This window comes from Erinaceus europaeus, chromosome 17, assembly GCF_950295315.1.
Source record: "Erinaceus europaeus chromosome 17, mEriEur2.1, whole genome shotgun sequence".
Taxonomy (NCBI): Eukaryota; Metazoa; Chordata; class Mammalia; order Eulipotyphla; family Erinaceidae; genus Erinaceus; species Erinaceus europaeus.
Window position 1 is genome coordinate 4177772 of NC_080178.1, and position 12787 is coordinate 4190558.

A 12787-nucleotide genomic window follows, 5' to 3' on the forward strand; every position below is an offset into this window, starting at 1 on the left:
ACGCTGCGTCCCGCCCCTAGCAACCTATCGCTGCTCCCTTCTTCCTATAGGCCGGCACCTTCCCTTTCTCGTTCTGATTGGTCCGCGTCACTCCATCTCGACCAATCAGGGACAGCCACGGAGACCCGACTCACTCCCACACGACTGGAGGGGGAGATGCGGCAGGAGAGCAGCGTGGCTTCTCTGAATCCGCGTCTCCCGGAAAACACGCCACTAGCCAGCTGAGCGGGGAGTCGTCTCCCCGGGGTGTCCCGGGACCTTGCATTTTCCTCACCAGTTACCGCCAGCGCCTGGCGCCCCTCGCAGTGGTACGGCCCGACCGGGGCCACGCCCCTCCGCCGGCCGCGTCCACTCAGCGCGGGGGCGACACCCTCTGTCGGCCGCGCCGCCCGGGGACCCCGTCTGCCAGCCCGGCCCCCGCAGGAGCCCCTCGGTGCCGCTCGGGCAGCCGAGTCCGCACCCGCGCGTGGCTCCCCGCGTCAGCCGGGGTCGCGCGGGCTGGACGCGGCCGGCGGGGAGCACTTGGTACGCGCCGCGCCGCGCCCGCGCCGCCGGAAGTGAGGTGTCGGGGGCCCACTTCCGGCTCGCGGGGGGTGGGGGTGTTGTTAACCGGAGCCGCCTCCGCAGTCGCGGGCATCGAGCGGCTGGCGGCGCTGGGCTCCTGGTGAGTGGGCCGGGCGGGCCGGGCGGGCCGGCTGGCGGGGCGGGGCGGGGCGGGCAGCGGGGTCGGGGCTGCGGGCCGGGCGCGCCCCCTCGGCCGCCGCCTGTCAGCTGGCAGCTCCCACCGCCGCCGGGCCGGGCCGGGAGATCGCAGCGTCGCGGCCCGGAGCCCTGGCGCCCGGCTCCCGGCCGTTTCCCGGCGGCCCCGGGTGGACGCTGCGCCCCGGCTGGGGGCGGGGGGCGCCGGTTCCCGGGTGGCACGACCGCGCAGCCCCGGACGGAGCTGTCACCTGCCGGCCTGCGCCCCCCGGCTGCCCCCCGGGCCGGGACTGTGCGGCCCCCGCCGCCTGGGTGACCCGCCGCCCGGGTGACCCGCCGCGCCTCCCCGCAGGTCGCCAAGCCGGGGCGATGTTCCGCACGGCCGTGATGATGGCGGCCAGCATGGCGCTGACCGGGGCCGTGGTGGCCCACGCCTACTACCTCAAGCACCAGTTCTACCCCACCGTGGTGTACTTGACCAAGTCGAGCCCCAGCATGGCTGTGAGTCGGGGCTGCGGGCTGCGGGCTGGGGGCTGCCCGTGCTGGGGGCCTGGGCTGAGCCCCCGCCTGCCCCCAGGTCCTCTACATCCAGGCCTTCGTCCTGGTCTTCCTCCTGGGCAAGGTGATGGGCAAGGTGTTCTTCGGCCAGCTGCGAGCCGCCGAGATGGAGGTGGGCGCCGGGGGGCCCGGGGGGCGGGGGGCCGGGCGGGCGGGGGCCGGGCGGGCGGGGCAGCGGCGCCCCTCTCCCGCTCCCGCTCCCGCTCCCTGTCCCCTCGCGCCTGTCCCCGCAGCACCTCCTGGAGCGCTCCTGGTACGCCGTCACCGAGACCTGCCTGGCCTTCACCGTCTTCCGGGACGACTTCAGCCCCCGCTTCGTGGCGCTCTTCACCCTCCTGCTGTTTCTCAAGTGTTTCCACTGGCTGGCGGAGGACCGTGTGGACTTTGTGAGTGTGGCCGGGCGGGACGAAGAGGGCAGCCGCTGGGCTGGGGCTTGGGGAGACCCTCCCCCCCGTCGCCCCCCATTCCTGACGCTCCCCCCCACCCCCCGTTTGGCCTCAGATGGAGCGCAGCCCCAACATCTCCTGGCTTTTCCACTGCCGCATCGTCTGTGAGTGTGGGGGGGGGGGGAGGCACCTCACCCCTGCACCCCAGAGGCGGCGGGCAGCCCCTTGTCCCCAGGTGTACAGGAAAGATAATTTAGGAAGCCGATTTGCATGGCCCGTGTCTTGCTCCGCTCGGGGAGCTCCCGGCCGTACCCTGTACCCTGCTGGTCTCGGCTGGGCTGCCCCATGCAGAACCGGGGTCCCCAAGGGGCCAGACTCAGCCAGGCGTGCCCACACCAGCAATGACCTTGGCCGGGGTGGGCCGGGGGTGAGAGCCATCTGCCAAGCGGACGTGGCTCCTGGTCCCTGGGCTCACCCCGCTGCCCTCCGCTTGGGGGTCCCCACAGCCCTCATGTGCCTCCTGGGGATCCTGGACTTCCTCTTCGTCAGCCATGCCTACCACAGCATCCTGACCCGCGGGGCCTCCGTGCAGCTGGTGTTTGGCTTTGAGGTAACGGGGCTCCAGGGCGGGGAGGCTGGGCCCAGGTCGTGCTGCCGTTCCTTGAAGACCGGGACAGGCCGGGCCGAGAGGCCGCTCCGTGACCCGCGGGCCCGCGGGGAGCTGCTCTCCGGGCCTGTGCCGAGTGCTTCAGCCTGAGTCTTCCTCGCTGACTATTGTTGAAGAAATGTTTTCTGGAACCGTTGTCCTCTGAGGGGCACAGTTTCACATCTGCGCAAAGTGCGTTAGCAAGAGGGAGAGTGACGGTGGCCCACGTGGTGCCAGCGATCTCCTGGGCTGCTGTGTTTATTGCTTTACTTACGTCTTGCCACTGGCGCTTCACTGGAGTGCCACACCTCCGAGTATAACGATCTGGCAGACCCCCCCCCCCCCAAAGCAGGGAAGAGATCAGGAAGGAGGGACACCGCAGCGCCACCTGGGAGCTTCCCTTGCACGGCCTGCCCACGTGGTGGCCGGGGACAGGAGCCCAGGTCCTGGCACATGGTAGCGGGTAGAGGCTGCGCTCGTTCACTGAGCCTCTCCCTGGCCCGCAGCCCAGGTTACCTAGCCAGCAGAACAACCGGGCAAGCTGTGTGCGAGGCCAGTGTGCTACCACTGCACTGTCTCTCGGCCCTCGAGTAGCCATGTCAGAAAGGACGGTTCACCGTCACCGTCCAGACAAGCGGGCTGGGCTCCTGGAGGCCCAGTGAGAGCCGAAGGCCTCGGCCACCAGAGGGAAGGTGCTGGGCCCCCGGGTGCTGGGCGCGTGCCGACGTCCCCTGCCCCGCAGTACGCCATCCTGATGACCATGGTGCTCACCGTCTTCATCAAGTACGTGCTGCACTCGGTGGACCTGCAGAGTGAGAACCCCTGGGATAACAAGGCCGTGTACATGCTCTACACCGAGCTGTTCACAGGTGAGCGGTGCCCCCGCGCTCTGCCCGCCCACCCCGTGCCCTGGCCGGCTGGCCCGTGACACCTCTGCTCCCCCGCCCCCCAGGCCTCGTCAAGGTCCTGCTGTACGTGGCCTTCATGACCATCATGATCAAGGTGCACACCTTCCCGCTCTTCGCCATCCGGCCCATGTACCTGGCCATGAGGTGAGCCCGACCCTGCCCTGCCACCCCCAGCCCCAGCCCCCCACCTCTTCTGACCGGCCCCCGTCCTTCCAGGCAGTTCAAGAAAGCCGTGACGGACGCCATCATGTCCCGCCGGGCCATCCGCAACATGAACACTCTGTGAGTGGGGCCGCCCTCCCGCCGCCGCCCTCCCACCGAGGCTCCCCAGCCTCCAGCCTGGCCTGATGGTCCCGTCCCCCCACCTTGCCCCCACCGCAGGTACCCCGACGCCACCCCCGAGGAGCTGCAGGCTGTGGACAACGTCTGCATCATCTGCCGCGAGGAGATGGTGACGGGCGCCAAGAGGCTGCCCTGTAACCACATCTTCCACACCAGGTGGGGCCGGGGTTGGGGGCCAGGGGCTGGCGGCGGGCTTGGGAATGCACCCTGGGCCCTGCTGACCTCGCCCGCCACGCGTCCGCAGCTGCCTGCGCTCCTGGTTTCAGCGGCAGCAGACCTGCCCGACCTGCCGCATGGACGTCCTGCGGGCCTCGCTGCCGCCCCAGTCCCCTCCGCCTGCGGAGCCTGCTGACCAGGCGCCCCCGCCTGCCGCCCACCCTCCACCCCTGCTGCCCCAGCCTCCCAACTGTGAGTGTGCCTCTCGTCTTGCCCACCCCACACTCTGTGGACCCTTGCCACGGGCCCTGCCTTCAGCTGTCTGGGGGCCAGGCTCTCGATTCAGGTTCAGCTGGGGGCTGGGGGCAGTGCTACCAGGGGCCCATTCCCACTGGGGCCTGGTTCATCATGGCTGCTCTCCAGTCCCCCAGGGCCTCCTGCCCCCCTTCCCTCCTGGCATGTTCCCGCTCTGGCCCCCCATGGGCCCCTTCCCACCTGTCCCGCCTCCGCCCAGCTCAGCAGAGGCTGCTCCATCCACCAGTGCAGGTGAGCAGGCACGGGGCTGCCCAGGGGGCCAGGGAGGCAGAGGCCCCAAGACCCCCGCTGACGGGCGCTCTGGCTCTCCAACAGCCCTCTCCCGGCCCAGCGGAGCCACCGCCACCACCACCAGCCCTGCTGGAGGCCCCGGCCCCACCGCCACTGAGGCCGGCCCGGCCGCCGGCTTCCCCTTCCCGCCTCCCTGGATGGGCATGCCACTGCCTCCGCCCTTCGGTGAGCGGGCTGGGCCTTCCCGGGCTCAGGCTGGGGGCCCAGGGTGGCGGACGGCCCTGTTGAGCCCCTGCCTCCCTCCAGCCTTCCCCCCCATGCCCGTGCCCCCCGCCGGCTTTGCGGGGCTGACTCCCGAGGAGCTGCGTGCCCTGGAAGGCCACGAGCGGCAGCACCTGGAGGCCCGGCTGCAGAGCCTGCGCAATATCCACACGCTGCTGGACGCCGCCATGCTGCAGATCAGCCAGTACCTCACGGTGCTCGCCTCGCTGGGGTACGTGCCGGGCACTCGGGCTCGCTCACGTACGTTCCTGCCTCACTCGGCAAGCTCTGGCGCTCGCTCAGCAGTGTGGTCCTCGTCGGGGGCCAGATAGAAAGACTTAGAAGGCCAGGAGATGGGCCGGCCACTGGGCTCAAGGCCCTGGGTTTGGTCCCTGGCACATCCTGGGAGAAGCAGTGCTGGTGGGGTCTCTCAAAACAGAAACCGTGGGAAGGCGGGCACTCGGCAGTGCTCACTCGCATGAGCTCCAAGCCCACTCTCCGACGCGCCGTCTGCAAAATAACAGTCACGGGGGTCGGGCGGTGCAGCGGGTTAAGCGCAGGTGGCGCAAAGCACAAGGACCGGCGTAAAGATCCCGGTTCGAGCCCCCGGCTCCCCACCTGCAGGGGGGTCGCTTCACAGGCGGTGAAGCAGGTCTGCAGGTGTCTGTCTTTCTCTCCCCGTCTTCCCCTCCTCTCTCCATTTCTCTCTGTCCTATCCAACAACAGCAGCATCAAGAGCAAGAAGGGCAACAAATATGGGGGGGGGGGGAATAGCCTCCAGGAGCAGTGGATTTGCAGTGCCGAACCGAGTCCCAGCAATAACCCCAGAGGCAAAAAAGGAACAGTCGCTTGGAGCCAGTCTGCCCACAGACCGAGGCTGGGGCCTGCTCCTTGCCCTATGAGCACTGTCTCCCAACTTGGGGAGAGGGGTTCCGCCGAGGTGTGTGCCACAGACCTGGCTCCCAGCACCCACAGGGCAGGCTTGGGACCACCAGCAGAGCCTTCCCGCACGTGGGGTTCCGGGAGGCTTGTGACTATGCACGAGGCCAGTCCCTGCCTGCATGCGGTGCGGTCCCCAGTGCCTAGAGAAGCCGGAGCCCACACACGTCCCCCCTCGTGTCTGGGCCACCAGGGGACTTGCACGAGTGGGGTCCTTACTTTATTCCCCAGCACTGTGTGTACTCTGGTCCCTCATGGTCACGGGGGAAGGAGATCTTTTGAGAGGTGGTGCAGTGTGTAAAGCACTGGCCTCTTGAGCGGGAGGCTTTGGGTTCCATTCCCAGCAGCACGTCAGCAGGGCTGTGCTGTTCCCTCTGTCAGCAGGCTGTCTATAAAAGGTGGTGGGGAGTGCGTTCCTCTGCCGTGTGTGGCCCAGGTCAGCCCTCACCACTCGGATGCTTCAGTGCTGTGGGCTCTTTCCCTCTCTCTGCCTGTCTCCATCGTTACTAAAAAGGCATGTGTGTCGGGGGCAAAAGTGTGCCAGTCATGCCGGACCAGCAAGGCCTGGCCAGTTGTCGCCCTTCTCTTCCAGGCCTCCCCGGCCAGCCACCTCCGCCAGCCCCACTGAGGAGCCTGCTCCCACTGCTGGCACCGCTGCCACCTCCGCCAGTGTCCCCAGCCCCCAGGACACCACTCTGTCCTCAGGAGCCTCCTCACCAGCCTCTGAGCCTGAAAAGATACCAGGTGGGAGACCTCAGCCTGCGGGATGGGGAGGGGAGCACCCTGGGCCCCACTGCTCACCACGTCGTCCCCAGCTTCGTCCCCAGCTCCAGCTGCCGAGGCCGTGGGTGCGGAGGAGCCGCCTGAGGACGGGGAGCCTGACACTGCGGAGCTCCGGCGCCGACGCCTGCAGAAGCTGGAGTCCTCGGCCACTCACTGACGTGGCCCGTCCTGCCCCCACTGTCATTCTGCCACCAAGTGCCAGCTCCCTCCACCCACACCAGGGAGTAGTAACCCCCAGATCCGAGACAGAGGCGGCGGCGGCGGCGGCACCACCGCACAGCCAAGTGGAAAGAGGCCCAGGGCCCCAGCTGACTCCAGCCCCCCAGTCCTGGCCAGCCGTGGGGACCCTGAGTCAGGCCCGTCTTCCTGTCCTGCCCCGCAGCCCGGGCTGGCAGAGGTGTGGCCCCCAGGAGTCCTGTCTCCCGCCCTGCCCTCCTGAGATGGGTAGCCCCTCCGAGCCCCACTTGCGTGGAGCTATGCTGCAGTGCCCAACAGTATTCGCTCCGTCCCCAAGTGTGGATCCCCAGTGTGAATCCCGAGGCTCAGCCCGCCGGGAGCCCACAGCCTGGCCTTGTCCAGGCTTCCCTCATCCCCACCCCCACCCCGGAGCCATCTGTGACAGTGGCTGTGCCCTTTGTGCCCTGTGGCATTCCCACAACTTTTTTGGCAACCACACAACTCAGGGGAAGGAATGCCTGGGGGTGGAGGGCAGGAGGGCAGCGCTGTGGGACCCCGCCCCTCCCTCTCCAAGGCTCTTCTGAGCCGGTCCTGGGGCTTGCCCAGCAGCCACTGCCCGGCCTCGCCCACGGTCTGCCTCTGAACCCTGCAAACTCCAGAGACCGCTTCTGCCCCTGCTAGACTAAGAGTGTGGATCGGATATTGCTTCCTTGTCCTTGTCTTCCAGCTTCAATTTTTGTCTTTGGATTGAAAAGCTTGAACTTGAACCTGGGAGCGGGGAGCAGCAGGGCCAGGCCCCCAGCCTTTCCGGTTTAGAAAAGGTTCCTGGCCAGGCAGACACCCGGCCTGCCTACCCTGTCTTCCCCAGGCCCATCAGTTTTGTGTTACAAGAGTTGCTGGAGACATATAATTATTTAATTTGTAAATACTGTACAAATTTTAATAGCTTAAATTGTATATACGGCCAATAAAAACTTGCATTGACAGTTTGTGGGGTCGGCAGGCTTGTGCGAGCGAGCTTCTTGCTCAGGCTGGACCACGGCCTGGAACCTCCAGTTGGTCTTGAGCTCTTCCCCTAACTGTCTCCGGGCAGAGGGTGCAAACGTGTGTCTAGAACTAGTCGCATCAGATGAAGGGTTCCATCTCCGAGCAGAGGGCATGGCGGGGGGGGGGGGGGGGGAGGATCTGCACTCCACCTCAGATGGTTTGCTGCTGCCCTGGGAGACGGGGTGACTCCCAGCTTCTCTCTTCCTGAACCCCCACCCCCATCTAGCTGCCACCCGGTCAGCCAGCAGGAGGAACCCCTTGTGCAGACTGCAGGATAGCTGGTGTCTGGGGTAGAGCAAAGAGCCAATTCTCCGGGACCCCATCCTGTCCCCTGCAGCAAGCCAGGATTAGTGGAAGGGTGCCCACCGGTCACCTCTCCTCCATCAGAGATGCAGCAACCCCCCACATTTCAACAGCTAGGTCCAGGGGGCTCCAAAGAGGGGGGCAGGAAGCAGGCCAAGGTTGGGGATGCTTGGGGGAAGATGGCAGCTAATGCCACCTGCCAGCCAGGCTGCTCCCGGTGCTGGTCCTCTCCCCTTTCCACACAGGTTCCGAAGACTTAGAAGCTCCTGCCCAAGCACTTGCCCCCTGGGAACCCCTGGGGTCCTCAGAAGCCCTTCTCCAGCAGCCAGGCTTTGAGCTGCTCATCAAAGTAGCCCTTGATCCGCAGGGTGCCTGTCACCTCGTTGACCTGCATGACGGGCCTCTTCCCCAGCAGGGGGCTCAGAAAACCTTCCACGTCCTTCTGCAGGGCCTGAGAGACAACAACGAGCAGGGTCTGGTCAGGAGGCCCCTGCCTTCAGATGAGAAGCCACCAGGATCAGACCCGACACACACACACACACCCCTTACCCATATGTCGCCCTCCACCTTCCGGATGACAGTCATCTGGCGGTTGCCGTGTGTGATGTCCTTGTAGACCGGGATGTTATGCATCCGAGAGCGCCGCACGAAGTACGGCAGGTCGGGAGGGGTGTCTGTGACAGGGAGGGGCAGGAATCAGCCAAGGCTGCTCCCCTCAGTCTTCGCTGTCAGATTAGGGGCCTCTCCCCAAAGCTTAGAGCCCTGACCAGCTGGCTCACCCTAGAGTCTCAAGGTCCAGTACCAGGCCCAGTACCACAGGCTGTTCAGGAAGAAATGAAGTCAGAACCACACTCCCTGATCTACTGCTGGGACCCATCCTTGCCCTTTCCACTAAGTTTGGCAAGTCCAAATCAATCTGTAACTCAAAAGGATGGGACTCAGAAGCACCCATGTGCCGGGCTTTCTATGCCAAGCACATGAGCTCCAATCTGTTGAAACAGATGCTGAGAGAAGCCCAGTGACTGATCAAGTTCACACTAGCAGCGGTGTAGACAAGTCTGGACACAGAAACACCTGAGCTCCACGCTTTGCTCTTAAGCACGATGCGTGGCCTCCTGAGAAGGGGACAGGCAAACTCTCAGGTCTTCTACTTCACTCCTCTTTTTTAAAAAAATTAAGTAGGGGCCAGATGGTGGCACACCTGGTTGAGCACACAGGTTACAATGCACATAGACCCCGGGTTCGAGCCCCCGGTCCTCACCTGCAGGGGGAAAGCTTTGCGAGTGGTAAAGCAGGGCTGCAGGTGTCTCTCTCTCTGTTACCCCTTCCCTCTTGATTTCTGGCCATCTCTATCCAACAAATAAAGATTTGGAGAAAAAGTTAATTAGGGAGGTGGCCAATATACGCGGATATCTTCGCCCACCCTGTCCAACGCTTGACGTCTCGTCACCCAATCTGGTCCCCTACGCCTACACTGAACTTCTCTGTTCCAGACTCTTGGAAACAGAGTTGGCAGTCAGCTGAGGTAAAGAACAAACACCTCATCACAGACCCCTGCAAGCGTCAACCCGGCTTTGACCTAGCACGTTATGATTGGGCCCTCCTCAATCGCTATCGAACAGGCCATGGCCGGTGCGCCGCTATGTTCCATCGCTGGGGGGCCAGAGACGACCCGAACTGCCCCTGCGGCTACAGACAGACTATGACCCACATAGTCAACGACTGCCACCTCTCCAGATTCAAAGGAGGTCTCGAAACTTGACATCAGGCTCAACCTGACGCTGTTGACTGGCTGCGGAAGAAGGGCAAACGCTAGAAGAAGAAGAAGAAGGAGGAGGGAGGTGGCACAGTGAATAAAGCACTGGACTCTAGCATGAAGTCCTGAGTTCAATCTCAGGCAGCACATGTACCAGGAAGATGTCTGATGCTTTCTCCTGTCTTTCTCATTAATAAATAAAATCTCTAAAAAAAAAAAAAATGAATTAGGGTCAGTGGAATAGCTCACTTGGATAGTGACTGCTTTGCCATGTGCACAACCCAGGTTCAAGCCTGGCCTCCACCACACCGAGGAACCCTTTGGTGCTGTGGTCTTTCACTCTCTCAAAAAAAAAATAACAATTTATTGAACTGGGGTGAGCGCATAACGGTTCTGCAAAAGGCTTTCCTGCCGAGGTCCCGAGCTCCCAGGTTCTGTTCTCAGCACCGGCACAAGCCAGACCTGAGCAGTGCTCTGGTCTTTCTCTCACTACAACAAAATAAAATATTTTAAAATAAACAGCAACAAAACGAGGAACAGAACCAGAGCCTCACCCTGGCACATGCCTGCTAGGGAGTGAACTCGGGACTGTGTGTTCTCGAGTCCAACTGGAGCCACGGGGTGAGCTTCAGGGCTACAGGTCTTTTCTCCAGACGCTGATTTCCTTATATGGGGAGACCTAATTCTGCCTCTGTGGCTGGATGTACATTAATAAAACAGACCTCCACGTCTGGCCCCTCAGTCCTTCAAGACAGATGCTAATTCTGAAGCATCTCAATACAAGTCCAGTTCCAGATGTCATGCAGCCAACAGGGAACTGCACTGAGAGCCTGAGTTTAAGCCCTGCATGGCATCTGCCTGTGTGGTGCATTCCCCCCCCCCCCCTTTCATGTTAATAAAGAAGCCTCAAGGGAGTCAGGCAGTAGCGCAGCAGGTTAAGCGCACACGTGGTGCAAAGTGCAAGGACAAGCTTAAGGATCCGAGTTCGAGCCCCCAGCTCCCCACCTGCAGGGGAGTCGCTTCACAGGCAGGGAAGCAGGTCTGCAGGTGTCTGTCTTTCTCTCCCCCTCTCTGTCTTCCCCATCTCTCTCCATGTCTCTCTGGCCTATCCAACAATGACATCAATAACAATAACTACAACAATAAAACAAGGGGAACAAAAGGGAAAATAAAAAAAAAAAGATAGGGGCGGAGGTAGATAGCATAATGGTTATGCAAAGAGACTCTTGTGCCTGAGGCTTCAGAGGCCTAGGTTCCATCCCCCGCACCACCATCAGCCAGAGCTGAGCAGTGCTCTGGTGTTTCTGTCTTTCTCTTTGTTATCTCTCTCAAAATAAAATACTAAAAAATAAATTAAAAACAAAAAGATAAAAAAAACGAGCAGGGTGGTGGTGCACATGATTGAGCGCACATATACAGTGTGCAAGGATCCAGGTTCGAGACCCCCGATCCCTACCTGCAGGGGCAAAGCTTCATGAGTGGTAAAGCAGTGTTGCAGGCGTCTCTCTCCCTATCAGCTCCTTACCTCTCGATTTCTGGCTGTCTCTATCTAATAAAGATAAAAAATATTTTAAAAAATGAAGAAGCACACAGGCGCGCACACACACACTGGGGGTCCTAGAACCCTCCCCCCCAATTGGGAGACACAGACCCACAGGAACAAGGACGCCGCCTGCCTTCCCCACCACCCAGCTCACCTCTCGGGGGCATCCAGCCGCTAGGAGTGGGGTAAGACTCGTGCTTTGGAGGCTTTGGGATGCTGGTGGGAGGTAGCAGGCGCTCCACAAAGTGGTATTCATCCACAGATTCCACGAAACCAGGGTGTGCAGGAGGTGCCTGGGTGTGACCCTGAGAAGAGACCATCTCTCAGTCAGCCCAGCCCACCCCACCCCTACAGACTGCCTGGATGCGGGGCACAGTCGGGATTCAAGTGGCCAGAGATTCAAGTGCTCCTGGGATTGCTACGGGACTCAGAAGTGTGCTTTCTCACTTTTTATTTATTTTTTTTCATCTTTATTTGCTGGGTAGAGACAGTCAGGAATTGAGAGGGAAGGGGGTGAGAGAGAGAGACACCTGCAGCCCTGCTTCACCACTTGTGAAGCTTTCCCCCTGCAGGTGGGGGCCAGGGGCTCGAACCTGGGTCCTTGCTCACCGGACCGTGTGCGCTCAACCAGGTGCGCCACCTCCTGGCCCCTACTTTCTCGCTTTCTTACATACTTATAAGATCATTTAGCAGTGAGTCTGGCAACACATCACTTGTCAGTATTTCAAACTTTCCTCTAAACATACCGATGGGGTCGACCCCGTCCAGGTAGTGTAATGATTATGCAAAAGACTTTCAGCCTCAGTCTCCGCACCGCCATAAGCCACAGCTGAGCGGCTCTGATCTTTCTTTCTGTCTCACTCTCTCACGCCGATCCCAGCTTGGAACGAGGCCATACTAGCCACGCTGATCATCTCCCACTCACACTCGTCCAACACAGTCCAAACACTGTTTGGATGGATAACGTTTCCACTTTAAGCTTACAATACTAATCGGACACTTCACTAGCCTCCTTTAACACAGGAAAACAATTAAGACTGTGGAACGGGAGGTGGCACAGTGGATAAAGCGCTGGACTCTCAAGCTTGAGGTCCTGAGTTCAAACCCCGGCAGCACATGTGCCAGAGTGATGTCTGGTTCTTCCTCTCTCCTCCTATCTTTCTCATCAATCAATAAATAAAATCTTTAAAAAAAAAACAAGTAAGACCTTAATAGAGGTTACACCACTGTCTGTGCTCCCATGCTTCAAACTCAAGATCTTCCTTGGACAGTTCTCGCAAAGGATACCCCCGGAGCTGCAGTGATCTGGGACTGAACTCCCCCTGCACAGGCAACAGCTTCCCTTCCCAAAACCAGGCGGCGAGGCCACTGCTACTTGTGAGCGAGCCAGGTCACCCTCCGGTCAGCTCGAACCCTTACAATTCCGAATCGCGCCCCAGGCCGCTACAACCTAGTCGTCGGACGCCCGGGAGGAAAAACCAAGGTCCCGAGAGGGACGCGGTTCTTAGAGTTACCCGGAGCCTCACACTCAGCCCTCTGCCGCTGGCACCAGGCTCAGTGCTCTCACCAGCCTCCGTAGCCCGCAGCTCGGTCGGACCCCGAGCCTCCAGCTGGCCGCCGCAGCCCGGAACACAGTGGCCGCCATCTTGGACGACCCCTTAGTGCGCACGACGGCCTGGCCCCGCCCCTTCCGGCTCGCACCGGAACCGGAAGTTAGTCCCAGGGGGCGGGGCCAGA

General features: G+C 61.9%; 2 protein-coding genes across 3 annotated transcripts; one reads left to right on the forward strand and one right to left on the reverse strand.

Annotated features, from left to right (window-relative positions):
* The first annotated feature begins 531 nt into the window (after positions 1 to 531).
* SYVN1 (synoviolin 1) lies at positions 532 to 7390 on the forward strand. 2 transcript variants are annotated; one of them, XM_060176092.1, is made up of 16 exons: positions 532 to 664; positions 1052 to 1200; positions 1277 to 1369; positions 1491 to 1643; positions 1759 to 1807; positions 2150 to 2253; positions 3032 to 3158; positions 3242 to 3341; positions 3414 to 3479; positions 3579 to 3695; positions 3784 to 3947; positions 4119 to 4241; positions 4323 to 4466; positions 4548 to 4734; positions 6034 to 6185; positions 6257 to 7390. In XM_060176092.1, exons 2-16 carry the CDS (start codon positions 1069 to 1071, stop codon positions 6379 to 6381), a joined length of 1836 nt encoding a protein of 611 aa, XP_060032075.1. In that variant the 5' UTR covers positions 532 to 664; positions 1052 to 1068; the 3' UTR covers positions 6382 to 7390. The 2 variants fall into 2 exon arrangements, with proteins under 2 accessions (XP_060032075.1, XP_060032076.1); XM_060176093.1 differs by having other exon boundaries at positions 4326 to 4466.
* Positions 7391 to 7522: 132 nt separating this feature from the next.
* On the reverse strand, positions 7523 to 12755 carry MRPL49 (mitochondrial ribosomal protein L49). Its single transcript, XM_007518592.3, has 4 exons — positions 12618 to 12755; positions 11205 to 11355; positions 8301 to 8425; positions 7523 to 8202 (listed from the first exon to the last, which is right to left on the reverse strand). Exons 1-4 carry the CDS (start codon positions 12693 to 12695, stop codon positions 8056 to 8058), a joined length of 501 nt encoding a protein of 166 aa, XP_007518654.1. The 5' UTR covers positions 12696 to 12755; the 3' UTR covers positions 7523 to 8055.
* Between the last annotated feature and the right edge of the window lie 32 nt (positions 12756 to 12787).